At 40.4% G+C, this 14,115-nt stretch overlaps 2 protein-coding genes and 1 long non-coding RNA gene across 4 annotated transcripts in view; 1 reads left to right on the forward strand and 2 right to left on the reverse strand.

Annotated features, from left to right (window-relative positions):
• Positions 1–14,115, forward strand: part of LOC135352316 (serine/threonine-protein kinase TAO3-like) — a 69,007-nt gene that overhangs the window by 18,007 nt on the left and 36,885 nt on the right. The gene's annotated exons all lie outside the window — the stretch shown is intronic.
• Positions 658–4,650, reverse strand: LOC135352321 (uncharacterized). Its single transcript, XM_064551493.1, has 7 exons — positions 4,177–4,650; positions 3,795–4,068; positions 3,504–3,689; positions 2,678–2,978; positions 1,932–2,534; positions 1,435–1,494; positions 658–969 (listed from the first exon to the last, which is right to left on the reverse strand). Exons 1-7 carry the CDS (start codon positions 4,554–4,556, stop codon positions 770–772), a joined length of 2,004 nt encoding a protein of 667 aa, XP_064407563.1. The 5' UTR covers positions 4,557–4,650; the 3' UTR covers positions 658–769.
• On the reverse strand, positions 4,693–5,758 carry LOC135352365 (uncharacterized). The gene is made up of 3 exons (XR_010399770.1): positions 5,414–5,758; positions 5,217–5,328; positions 4,693–4,915 (listed from the first exon to the last, which is right to left on the reverse strand). It is a non-coding gene; the product is annotated as an uncharacterized LOC135352365 (long non-coding RNA).

Genomic DNA, 14,115 nt, shown 5'->3' on the forward strand with positions numbered 1-14,115 from the left:
TGGGGTGAAGGATTTTGTGGATTGGACTTTCATACATTCTGCTCAATAGCCCATCCGCAGCGATGTTTTGGAGGACTCCTTATGTGACGTTTGCATGTGGTCCCAGGAGGTGTTCTCCGGAGATTGGCTGTAGGTGTGGTTCTGATAGGACGTTACGTTTCTGATCTCGTTGTGAAGTATATAACAATGGGAAACTTCCCTTGGGGCGTGTTGACCATCTATGGTTTGACGACGGTTTGATAGAGAACTCAGTGTTAAATGAGAAGTGCGAGAGTCGGGCCGGCCGGGTAGGTACGTTGAAACCGAATTCTGACACAGGGAGAGCAGTCGGTTTGATAGAGAACTCAGTGTTAACTGAGAAGTGCGAGAGTCGGGCCGGCAGGGTAGGTACGTTGAAACCGAATTCTGACACAGGGAGAGCAGTCAGGCAGCTTGAGGCACCTTTCTCCTAGGCTGAGTGTTTGTTTTGGGCTGGTATAGTCATTAGTGTGTACGTACCTAGCTCCAGTTTGTGTGTAATGAAAATTTTCTAACAACTGGCCTTACCTAAACAGACCACACCCTTAAGCCATCTCAAATCATGCATCAAATGCAAGAGGCAACGTTGGAGTCATTGTCGCACGTGATCCCGTTTCCAATCCCTGTTAACTACTCAATCTATGCACAAATCAAACATATTATGCATGTAATTATGACCATAACTGGGTAAATAGATAATAATAGTATACCGTACAGATAGTTTTGGCATTATTCGAAAGTTTGGCATTATTCAGTTAATCACGGATAACTTTCCAGCTGGTGGATGACAGCTTGGACATATCCAAACTTGGCTCTCGAAAGGCAGCTCCTTCAAACCTACACAGGTGTAGTGATACCATCGCCAGCATGAGTCAGCCTCACACCCGACCCACATGCCTTTTCCCTTCTTCGTAAATTTCCCTCCACATTGCTGGCAGTGTTTCTCGTCTTCTGTATATATACAGTAGCACAAAATATTAATGGGCATGGTGACGTGTGCATGAATAAAATGTTGCTGTTGAGAAAACAAATTACTGTGTGCATGACAGTGTATGCATGCATGTGTGCTGCATGATTTTTACTTTCACGCTTGAAAGCAGAGGTACGTTTGCAAAAGCCATTTTTTAGATGCTGCTGTCTTGACCAAACCACATGATGGGTGGAGTTGGCTGAAAAAACGCTCTATGAAAAATGCACCTCTCTACAAAATGCATCTCTCTACAAAATTCACCTCTCTAAAAAACGCACCTCTGTACAAAACGTCTCTCTGAAAAATGTACCTCTCCAAAAATTGCACCACCTATTTTTTAAAACGCACCTCATAAAAAGCAGCACCAAAACGCACTAATGCATGCTGGTGGTATAATCATGCATGCATCCTCACATAATTTATATGGACTATGCCGGAAAAGTTACCTGGTATTTTCTTGAGTTTGATGACCGAGTCAACCACTTCAATAGCTGTGATCTGTTGTTCTGCATGCATAATTTATAATAATGCATTCGAGCTCAACATTGACATATATATACTATAATTATTATAGTCCTGTCACCCTATAATGTACATAGTATGCATGTATGTACAGGTATTATTATAATAATTATAGGGACAGTGTCGCATGCAGTTTGGCCGAAATAGCAAGGTGGCTGCTTTAACAGCCTGCATGCATGCCAATTAATTCGTGCCTAGCGAAACAAAAGGTATAATTATATAGAGAGGTGACCGTAATTCAAAGAGCCGAGAGTCTATACCGTATATAGCGCGAAACACATTCTACAAAACGTCCACAAAATGGAACCTCCATTAAAAAATTATTGCTGTTATTTTGCACAATCGTGAAAACCCATAATTTATATAGATGCATGCATGCATGTATAATTATAGCTGGTCCCGGCCAACCTATCTCACTTACCAGGGGAGACTTTTTGCTGCAATTCAAGCATTGGGGGATCCTGATGTGCCCTTTGAGTAATGGATGAAATGGAGGTCTTTTTATCTGCATCATGACGACTGCCCTCAAAATGTTTTTGTAGCTTTCTCGGTTTAATCTTGTGGCAGATTGGAGAAAATGATTGCTTGAGAGCAGCCACAGAATGTTTGTTAATTGGAGTGCTATAGTAAAAACTCCTCTTGGTGTTGGCAGAGGTCTCTCTTTTCTCTTCTTTTGAGGAGTAAGTATAGTGAGGAATGCTCAATAACGTCGGACCGTGTAGTAAACTCAACTTCATCATTGTCCGATGTAATTGGTGTGATCTGTTGAGAGGTGTGTATAATTCTGCCTCAGAACTTGAAGGTGATCCATTCAAAGAAAGTGAGAGGTGTGGTGTCGTGCATCGCTTCTTCTTGGGAGACCTACACAACTTGGCAGGAGAATACAATTTTTTCTTCAATGTAACTGCAGCTGTTTGCCTCACATTCCTGCTCTGGTGAGCCTCACGTGCAGGAGTTTGTTGAGAGGAGGATGCAGGAATTTGTTGAGAGGAGGATGCAGGAGTTTGTTTCAGTTCAGAGGAGGCTATAATTATTATATATATAAATGATGACTGCCATGAATTAATTATTTTTGAACATACGGCTTTTAGGAGCGGGGGGGATATTGCCTCATTAATTGAATAAAGAGTTATAGCATTTTCCTACATAACCCAATAATTAATTTACCTTTCTCTAGTTTTGCTACTGTGTCGTTGCTGAGAGACGATTTTTGTATCACAAAACTCCGCACGTACACGTTGTTGGGTGATTTTCTTCCTTTTATTCCCGTCTGCACGTAGGGAAGGTTCACTCCAGGTTTGAGGAATAGCTGTGGAACACTTGGTTTGATACTGCCCCTGAACAAATTCGTAAGAGCACTCTTAAATGAGGATGACAGGGACTTTCCCATAGATTCATTGTGCTTCCTCAACTGCCCAACGTTGATTGCAAACTGATGAGAGCTTATATTCCGTACGAAAGTCAACACCTGCATGCATGCAATGCATATACATATAAATTGCATATAATAATTAGTATAAAACTGTTTACAGTATACTCTTGCATGTTATATGTGACAGGCTCTAGGAAAACCAGACTATTGGAGCAGACTAAAATTTTGGTGATTAATGTACCAAGTGATAGAGCAGAGCATTGCCTACACAATGATATGCTTAGTGTTCACATACCTAGTTTCATACCCGAGTTATGCGCGTTGGAAACTCGAAGCCGTAAAATGTAGTATCGAGAAAAACGGCTCTCAAAGATTGCTTAATTAGGAAAAATAAGGTAATAGCGATAGTTTGGACGAAGCGTTTCGATGGAAAGAGTTGGATTTAGAGCATCAGATTTTACAGAGAGGTAGTAGAAGGACTGTAGATACTTATACATCAATAACATTTTATTTGAGATTTTATACTGTACGCATAAATTTAGCTGTAGCTCAATACTAAATTCTGCTCCAATAGTCTGGTTTTCCCAGAGCCTGTCACATATATAGTTGTTGTTAACTCACAGTGCTGGAAGGCTGCTGTGCAACTGATGAACACAGAACACGCTGGATGTCTTCTTTTGTTAAGTCTACTTGGGCCTCCATAGGTTCCAGCTGATACTTGGTAATGATTGGAACCATTGTGTTTTCGAAGTACTTCCATATCATTTCTTCAGCCTCAGGTTTCAGGACGTTTGCAACAGACAGTATCTGCATGTATTATTATAATTATAGCAAACCAACTATACACTGTGTATTGTGGGGGTCTATATATACATGAATTATAAGCTTATATAATTATATACGCATTTTCACCTTGAAAGTTGCTCCAAGCAACCAAGAGTAAGAAACGAGAAGGCGATGACAGGTGTTATCTGGCATTAGATGCTCAACACGGGTAACAATGTGTTTGAAAAAGTTGTCTGCCTCTGGTGATTTGAAGAATTTCCCCATAGATATTACAACACCTACAGCTTTCCCAGCTTCCTTTGCCATGATTCGTTTCAACTTTCTGTCAGCATCAACACGTCTTGCTGCTTCAATATGTCCACTTTCCTCAAAAGGAACGAGAACAGCCCTAGTGATGTATCTATATAATTATAATTAAGACCTCGTATTATTATAGCCGAAATGTTTGAGGCACTTAAATGTCCTTTATCTATATATATATATATGAAAACTGGGAAAATCATAATACCTTGGATCCATGCTTGATAAAGCTTGCAGGCAGGTAGTATTCATTGATGTGAGAAACGTAGTTTTCGGGGCATCAAAAGAAGTAGTAGTGGCTCTGGTACCTCTATCAAAATGAAAGAGCAGCTTCTCCGATACTTGAGATGGTTGAGACGGGTCATCAATAATCATGCCCAATGATGTGAGACTGCCAAACTTGATAGCTTTAACATCTGTGATAGATTTCACCTTGCTGACAGTATCCATTCCAACCAGGGATAAAGCTGCTTCAGCACTCCGTGTTTTGCCTAGCGAGACGTTCCCAACAGCAATAGCAGCTGGCACTTGAATTCCAATATCCTGCAGGAGAGAATAGTGGACTGCAAGGACTTTTGCTCCGATCATGAGAGTGGCTGCTGGAATGTTATGTTGGTACACATTCTCCAAAGCTTCCAACAATGAATGGAATTATGATGGATCAAGAGATGCCGGGACAGTCGATGCCTCTTTTGAGGTAGTAAGACTATGTTTATGTAGTACACTGTCTGAAACGTAGTCCCCGAGCCAAATGAATGGACTAGTTTTTGGATCTACTAGATCCCTATCGGCATTCATGTGCACTTGACCGTTGAACACCCAAAGTTCAGAATGTGGTTGCAGACCTACAATCGTTGTGCCACTTGCTTCGTGTAATGGTGTGGATCTTCAGACTCCGACTTGAGGCAATAGAAATCCTCCAGCTTTTTCATGAGGTAAGCCTCGAGCTGTATATATAATTATGAGCTAATATTAATTATATAGATTGATAGCTTAATCAATAGCTACCATATATATATAGATAAAATCCCTCTAAAAAATCCTGCCAAATCATCAGCAAGACGTTACAATCTTATAACCTTTGTGGTAAGGATCGTGATGTATACATAACGCAATCTCATAATGTTATCGCAAAATCGCAAAAATTATCATGCATGCTTATATTTTAATATCGGGATTTGCATGCATGTGTGTAATATATAGTTATACTTACATTGTACATCAAGACACCTAAATATATATCTTTACCTGTGTGTTTGATGCATGAGTGGTGATTGAAGGATTGTGCACAGAAAATCTTAGTGAGTCAATGAGAGATCGTCTGCCACCTTTGGTCCAATCATTGGGAAAATATCCTTCTCTATAATAATTATTATAGTGTAATGATGAATATGCTCTATATATATAAATGTGGATGGTGACATCTATTATCAGTAACAACGTACCCGAGAGTAGTTCCATCACTGAAGGTGACTGTGCATATATATCTAGACAACGGTCCATCCTCATTCTGAACTCCATACGAAAAGTCAATCTTGAAGTTACTCAATGCCTTGAACGATGAGTCCTTGTACACACCAAATCTGTTATTTTTTTCAAAGATATCAATGAAATAGTCAACAGTTTGACTTTCACTGTCTGATTCAGAATCCATGGTGGGCCCTATATATCAAGAACTTGATGAAAATTAACTTGGCTTGCTAAACAGAGTAGACTTGCAGAGGGATTGGCTTGGATTTACAATGTCCTAATAGGTCTAAGTAAGTCTCTATATATATGCCTGCCACATGTTATGGAGGAGCTGCTACAGTGATCTCTATAGTGATTTCTATAGCTGCCATGCATGCACACAAAGTGTAATAAACTTTCTGCAGTGCACCCTCTCTGCACCACTACCGTCGACCTTGACTGTACAGTATGTAGAGTGATGATCCACTAGTCTGTGCATGTATAGATACACTATAGATACATATTGATTCTGAAATGGCTGCCAGTAAGCGTCCCAGGTATGACCCAAGTGTTGCAGAAGCCACTGCTAAAGTGAAGGTGTCCCAGGCAAAACAAATGGAGAGTCTTACCACTGAGATTGTTCCAGCTATTGTCACTGCTGCCAAACAGTTACTCGGTAAAGGAAGTAAAGTGTCCACCGAAACGTTTTGGTTGGCACCTAAAGTTGCACAGATACTTCTTGTTGCTGACATCGGACTCCAGAAGTGCATGCAACTGATGTATGTTACGAAGAAGGTTCCTGTGAATGTGCCTAACAGGACTAAGGTTGTGTGCTCACTGATGGATCCTATAGCTACTGCATCCATGAAGACAGATGCAGAGTGTACATAGACATTATTGAAACTTGTGTGGATGCACCTGTGTTTGACAACACACATACTAGTGACAGCACTCTGAACCACATTCCCAGGTATGTTATAGGGATTGCGTGCATGCATGTTTATAATTAGCCCGTTCCCAGGCCGAGTTTTCATATCAAATTGGCATCGCACTACTATATAATTATGGCAATGAGTTGTTTCCACCGGTACAACTTTAATTTGCCGGTTTTAAATTTCCAAAATAGTTATATTTAATTGGTATTATCGTTGATGCATATAATTATTAGTTATAATTATTGTATACTCATGTATGCATGCTGACCCAAATCCAAATATGTATGTGCAGGTTTCTCACTCCTCCCGTTAATAGCTGCATTAATGACAGCTGTCGTATAAGTGGGCATGCAGACTCACTCAACAGTTGTCACCGTATATTCTCTATCTGGTCCTGAAATTGGTGTCAAGCATGCACTAAAATGTCGAAATTGCAACTACATATATCACTATTCAGCGTATGGTCGGAAAACAAGTACCGGTGAAAAGTTGTACAATCAACCTAGAGATTTGGTTGAGGTTTCGGATGTGATCTATTGCGAGAGGGAATTGTACGAACTTTTATGCAGCTTGAGGTATATAAGTTATATATGTGTATATTATAACCACACACAGCTTACATTGCTGGGTATCTTTTTCAGGATTCAGCGAATCATACACAGAATTCTCAATGAAATCGTGTAAGCAACAAAATGTATATGCAAGCTTGGATGAAAAACAGAAAAGGTATATTTATACTATACTTTATAGTCTTGTCTGCTGCATGCATGCATGATCTGCTGCCTGCATGCTGTGTATTTTTATTTACAAAATGCATATTATGATGTTTTCATATACTGCATGTTCTGTCATTGAATTTATATAATTATAGGTTCACCTCATGAATTGACACGCAAAGCAGTGTCACAAATGTTCTACAATGGAGAGCTTGAGGATGAAGCAAGAAATGGGCACCTCCGTCCTGATGAAATGATAGTCCACTTGAACAGTGACAAGCTGGAATACATGCAATACATTGTCGAAAAGCAATGCAGCAGTATGTACCAGCATGTCCCTAGAAAAGGGTGCATTGAACGAGGTATGCATGCATAAGAAAATGTTGTTCAATTGACCAGTTGCATAATTATAACAGGTTGTGGCAAGTGTTGGTCCATTGATGGCAACTGGAAACTTTGTTTCCCTCACTGCATGTTTCCTGTCTTGTGTAAAGTCCCTAGTATGCCACTGCTGAACTTTCCAAGTGTATAATAATAATATGCGTTAAGCAGCCCAGAGCAAACAGTGGTTTCTGCATTCAACATCACTCGAAAGCGGAATCGCTCAGCTATCCAACAGATGTAAGAGGCTTCCTTGGTTACTGCATGTGGAGCGAAGAAATCAGCTGGTATATATAGATTGAAGTCCTATAATTATTATATAATTATATACATGCATGCATGGATATATACATGCATGCATGGATGTATATATGCACGTGCTCTATTTATTATGCCCGTGCTCTATTTATTATGCCCGGCATGCAACTTGCATATATTTATAGACAGTGCAGTGATTCTTCCCAATGAAAATCCGGTACTCACTGATGTCATGGATTCAGTGTCTGTTCAGCAAGAAAATGAGCACATACAGGAAACCATGCATGGAAGTCATCTCTACCGCTTGCACAGAGGAATCTGACAGTCTATTGAAATCTCAAGGTTTGTTATGTGCATGCATTGATATGCATATATATATAATACTCTTTTTAACTCCATATTTGCAGGAGTACAAGACTTTGCTCGAGAGTTCCCTTCTGTTGCTGTAAGCATCTCTAGTTGTGAAGAAGAGTGTGATTCAGTGCAAAAAAGATCTAGGGGAGCGAAAAAAGATTCAGCTGTGGAGTAGAGGACATGTATTTCTTGTGCGCCCCTGCGGACATATTGAGTTTTGGAGAACAATCTATCGGTAAGTTCATGCTGCATTGCATATAATTATATAATTATACGCATGCTGTTGTGCTTGATGTTATAAATGCATGCAGGTCTGAATCACCCTCTCAAGTATATTCTTGATTGTGATTGTCTGGCTCTATCAGACTCTGAAGGACGTACCTCCAGACAAATGGGGAGAGATTATACTTCACTGAAGTTGCTTATGACAATATGTGCCAGCTTGATAGTCTCCGTGCAGCAAAACAGCCCCTTGCACTGCCAAAACCATATGACCTAATGTGGCAGAAAATCACCAAGGTATATATAATTATTATTATTATATATAATTATCATGACATCATTACATATATACATGCATGCATGCAGGTTATTGATGATTTGCACATTAAAAATCATGTACGAACAGACTGTCACAGACAACATACCATCGTCCCAAGGTTCAAGAAATGAACCCTCTATACTTAACCTCATGACAGCAGAGCAAACATTTGCTTGGATTTCCAGATACAAGCGTATTCTGTGTAGCATGAACAAACTTCATCATCAGTTTTTCTTACACAGAATTGTATACAGGAGAAACAGATATACTGAGTGGTGCATTGACACTGGTAGAAAGGTTCTTCTCCCTGTGAACGTTTCTAAGTAGATATAATTAATTATTGCACACGGTAATTATGCCGGATATAATAATAAATGCAAGCAGTGATAATTTATGATGTTGACACCACAGTAAAAAATGCGTGCATGACTGAAAGGATGCATGCATGCATGCATGGTATAGCTATATATATACATATCTAATTATGTGTATGACTATAATTATATAAATGAGAGTGCATGCATGCATGCATACATGTGTGCAATTTACCGAGTGCATATGATGTGTCACAACATCCATGCACTTTATAATTCATTATTATAAGTCACATTATTTTGAACACTATAATTATATAGCATGCATGCATGTATATTAAATAGCTATATATAATTATAATTATAGTCTCCACATGCATGCAGTCAGATATTATAGTTCAGAGGGTCCTCCACAGCTTCTATATATATATACATTGGGGGCAGTATACGCAAAAAACAATGCTGTCAACATAATTATAATTATATAGAAACTGCGTTTAAACAGTTAATACGCAACTTAATCGTTGATACTCACCGGCACAATGCAGGCATCTTGTAACCAAGACAATCTTCTCAGAGTATTCGTTGTACCTCTCTCTCCCTGTTTGCCATAATCAATCATTTATATATCTCATGCATTTACATGCAGGTACATTCATTAAAGCGTGTAGAATTTACTGCTTGTGGCTGAGATTATAGATGGACTCAGCAGGAGCGTTTTCTTCCAGTAATTTCTCCTTAGCCTAAGGAAATTAATTATTCAATAATTATGTTTAAAAAGTGACGACATACCTGTCTTAGTGCCTTTATCCGTGATAATCTCTTGAACATTATGTTACTACATTTTATTGTCTCCACTTTCTTTCCCAAGAGTACTTGCTTTAGAGCTGCAAACTTTGTTGCCTTTGTTTCTTAGATCCGAGTGAATGGTTGCTGGGTTCAATGGAAACACCAAATGATGGAAGGTAATAACTTAATAACTGATGGAAGGTAATAACATGTACATGAATGTGTGCTGGACAGCCCACTTTGCGTACGCGTGTACCTTGGAGACGTGTTTGACTATAGAAGTTGGTCCCTTAAAGTACTGCTGATCAAACGAGTGTTGCAAGCGTGCGCTTGCTAATGCCTCTCGCCATGTTTTTGCTTTCGCTCAACAGTATATTAGAGTGTTATAGAAGAGGTAAATACTTTGCAATGTGCTTTGATTGTTTCACAAGAAAGGGGTGTCCACAGTTAATTGATCGTCTTAAATGGCCTGTAGCCAAACAGTGGGAGCAAACCTTTGTCAAAGGCATAGACAGTGATAAGTATTAAAGACAGAATTCAATCACAGAAAGTAGTATATCTATAACAAGCAGTCTAAAAAGAGTTATCGAAAAGGTTGGTTTGTCTTAATTACCAGGACCTCAACAAAGAAAATTGATTTCTGCCAGGATCTGGGGTTCAAAATGAATTCTCTTACACGTAGTATTGAGCGCGCATGCGCATTACATCCAGGAATAAGGGGTGTGTCTGTAAGTTCAAAAAAATTAATAATAGCTACTGAGCAGTTACAGCTGGAACAGACACACAGACAGACACACACAGTCAGCTTTACCGTAACCCTCGTGCGGCTACGCCTCGAGGCATAACTACTGCTTTTGAATGCTCAAAACAATAAATCAGTGGGATGCCATCAAATGAAAAATTCCAAAACACCGTTACCGTTACCGTATTCACCTGAATTACCGGGACACTCTATTCTAAGGGACACTTCGGACTTACGTAATTTTTTTCACTCTATATTAAAGAACAACAGGAAATGTAAATATTTTTAGATGTCCCGATCTAATTAGAACGAAAAAGAGCATGCCCCTAACGTCAGCTCGATAGACACTCAAAACTCTGGATTCTACTCTCTGGCACCGTAATATGTCACTGACGGTTGAAGACACCACTTTGTAGACATGGAACCTGCGTACACAGCTTCTAAACTGCACGAAAGATATTTTAGCTACAGAGCTAGCCTCGGCCTGGAATCGAGGCCGTGTACGTACCTTAAATGGGGAAATATTCGTTCTAATTACTACAGGACACCCTAATACAAGGGACACTTCGACTTTAACGTAATTTTTCTTGCTCTTTCCAAGGGACACTGCAAGCCGTAATAATTTTTTTGTGTCCCGGTAATTCGGGTGAATACGGTAACGATACATGTTCTTAACATACTGTCATTACTTACTTTGGTAACAATTTGAGTCTGTTCATCGTCCATGCACCTGCACCTGCACCTTGCTCACTGAAGTCCTGGTACTCATAGTACAGTAGAGCTGTGCAGCCCTAGGAGGCATTCAACATCATCCACTACTCCATAATTAGGTTGACCGTACCCAGTCCCAGTGCAACTGCTGAAGAATTCGAGGGGTGTGGTTGTGGTTAAATTTAACTTCCGTTCCTGACATCGAGTGAACAAAGCCAATCCCCTATACGCTCTCTAAGTAATCGAGGCTACTTAAGTACCTCGATTACCAGGCCGCACTAGCTAGTGGGATGGTAGCCTCGACTCCAGCCCCTTGAATAGTGGGCCTGGTATTTACTGTTGGCGCGTGGGTGGACAATTAATTTATTATTTACCGTATTTATCTCATTGAACGTTAAAACAGTATTTTATCTTATTGTGATAAAGAACAGAAAAAAGAAAAAGAGGCTACCTCTCTGTATATACTGTAGACAGAGACAGCTAAGTAAAACATCAGCTCTGTAGATTTATTCATTAACTTGAGGCTCGGATCGGATACACACTCAGACGACAAGTTAATCTCATAAGAAATTAGTTAAACCTGTGGGTAAAAAATAAATGTGGATAAGTACAGTGGCTGTGACGTAACATATAATGTGAGGACTACTTATTGATTTACACAATAGATTTACCATTGAAAGCACTATCCATTAATACACACTCAAGCAACAAGTCCGGATACACACTCAAGCAACAAGTCCCTCGGATCGGATACACACAAGTCCCTCGGATTGTAAACACATTCAGGCCACACAGTTCTCGGATCAGATACCACGTACTTACTCTGTGACCAATTTTCGGCAAATGTCACAACAATACTTCCTTCCAGAGAGAATGGCACTGAACGTCGAACAGACACACCAACACTTTGAAGATGGCTTCACTCAGAGAAACAAGAGGAGAAATCACCATCACAACACTTCTTTCAGAGAGAGGTGCACTGGTCCTGTCAAGCTTCATATCAATCAAGAAAGGGAGTGTCTGGAAAGCAGATGGACTTGCTCTGGGACTTGCCATAGCCGGTCGGTACGGTACCCACATAAACACCAGCGTACAGACACTTCAACGCCTCCAGCTGCTTGTCTTTCAAGACTAGACCTGGTATTCCAACACAGGATAACGCGTACACGAGAGCAGAAGAGAAGGTAGCAGCCATTACACAACTTGGACTAGATTTCTTTTTTCAATGACATCATTATAAATGAAACGGATATCAATGTTTTACAAACTAATGCGGAATAAGAATACTGATAAATATACTGCAATTTACGATTACCAAGATTCTTGGTAATTCTGGCGCATGCGTAAACAGTGTATACCACGCTCTCCAAGTGGGGGTCCAGCGGCTGGCTTCCAATCTCCCCAGCTGCAGGTCTGTGGGTATGACATGCATTCCCCTTGTGGCCGAAACCCTGGGAGGCTTAGCAGAGGACTTCATCTCAACCATCCGTGATATCGGCCGGTCAATTTGTCTCCGCTCAGGCGCGGACCGAGACTCAGTCACCATTAAACACCTCTTTGGGAGAGTCAGCATAGCCCTTTGGCGAGGGAATGCTTCCATGCTCATTCACAGGTCACCAACTCTATCACCTGTGCTTGATGGGCATACCTAAACTTACTATAAATTATGTTTGTTCTTCATATCTTTACTTTACTTAGATTTTGATTTATATCTGTCTATATACCCGTTAAAAAAAAAAAAAAAAAAAAAAAAAAGTATACCAGGCCGCCTTTCTCAGCGGCTTGGAATCGAGGCTAGTGGGATGGATAGCCTCGAATCCTTGATTATACAGCCACAGTATTAAATGGCGATCCTATGGCGCGCCGTGTGTTTCAAGAACAATAATGTCTGCATGTACATAGGCGTGTCCTGGTGTGAATATACCTAGATAGCATGCACGTGCAATGATCGCCTTATGCAGTGATCATGTCTGCACATTAGCCTCGATCCCAGGCCGAGTTTTCGCTTTTATAACGGTTAGGCAAACAACTGGTTGTTCGCCTAACCGTTATAAAAGCGAAAACTCGGCCTGGGATCGAGGCTAGTCTGCACATGCAACCATTAATCTCTGCGTGTGCAGTGATCATGTCTGCACATGCAACCATTAGTCTCTGCAAATACAATTGAGGAGAAATACAATGGTAAATGTAATTGTGTAAAGTTCACTGATATAGCTAAAAATTTCATGTCTGTACATGCAGTGATCATGTCTGCACATGCAACCATTAGTCTCTGCGTGTGTAGTGATCATCCTTCAACGGAGATAAGCTTCCTTCTTGACTATAAGAGTTCCAGACGAAGTCTTAGGGCTAACAGCTTAAATCACATGCCCTCTGTCATTGTGAAATCTTTGAAAGAAACCTTTGACAAGGAGTAATAGTTGCATGTGCAGACATGATCACTGCATGTGCACAGACTAATGGTTGCATGTGCAGACATGATCACTGCATGTGCACAGACTAATGGTTGCATGTGCAGACATGATCACTGCACACGCAGAGATTAATGGTTGCATGTGCAGACATGATCACTGCATAAGGCGATCATTGCACGTGCATGCTATCTAGGTATATTCACACCAGGGCACGCCTATGTACATGCAGACATTGTTATTGAAACACACGGCGCGCCATACGATCCCATGCAACGCTACTGTTGCATTTAAGTGCGTACATAATTCGTGTGCCCATATCATGCCATATCTATCAATGACCGATGGCAGTGAGTAATTTCTAACACTGTACTGTACACCAGCCTCCTTCGCAAGTGCAGCCTGGGATCGTGGCCACTGTACACTAACACAGGCTCAGAGTTGTCATCTTCCTATGCAGTCTAGAGTCACTCACTTAGTTACATTATACCTGTATACTATACAGGTATGACTCAGTATAGTCTACAAAGATGGCTTCCTCAGTGC

The sequence above is a fragment of the Halichondria panicea genome, chromosome 1 (genome assembly GCF_963675165.1).
Source record: "Halichondria panicea chromosome 1, odHalPani1.1, whole genome shotgun sequence".
NCBI classification, from domain to species: Eukaryota; Metazoa; Porifera; class Demospongiae; order Suberitida; family Halichondriidae; genus Halichondria; species Halichondria panicea.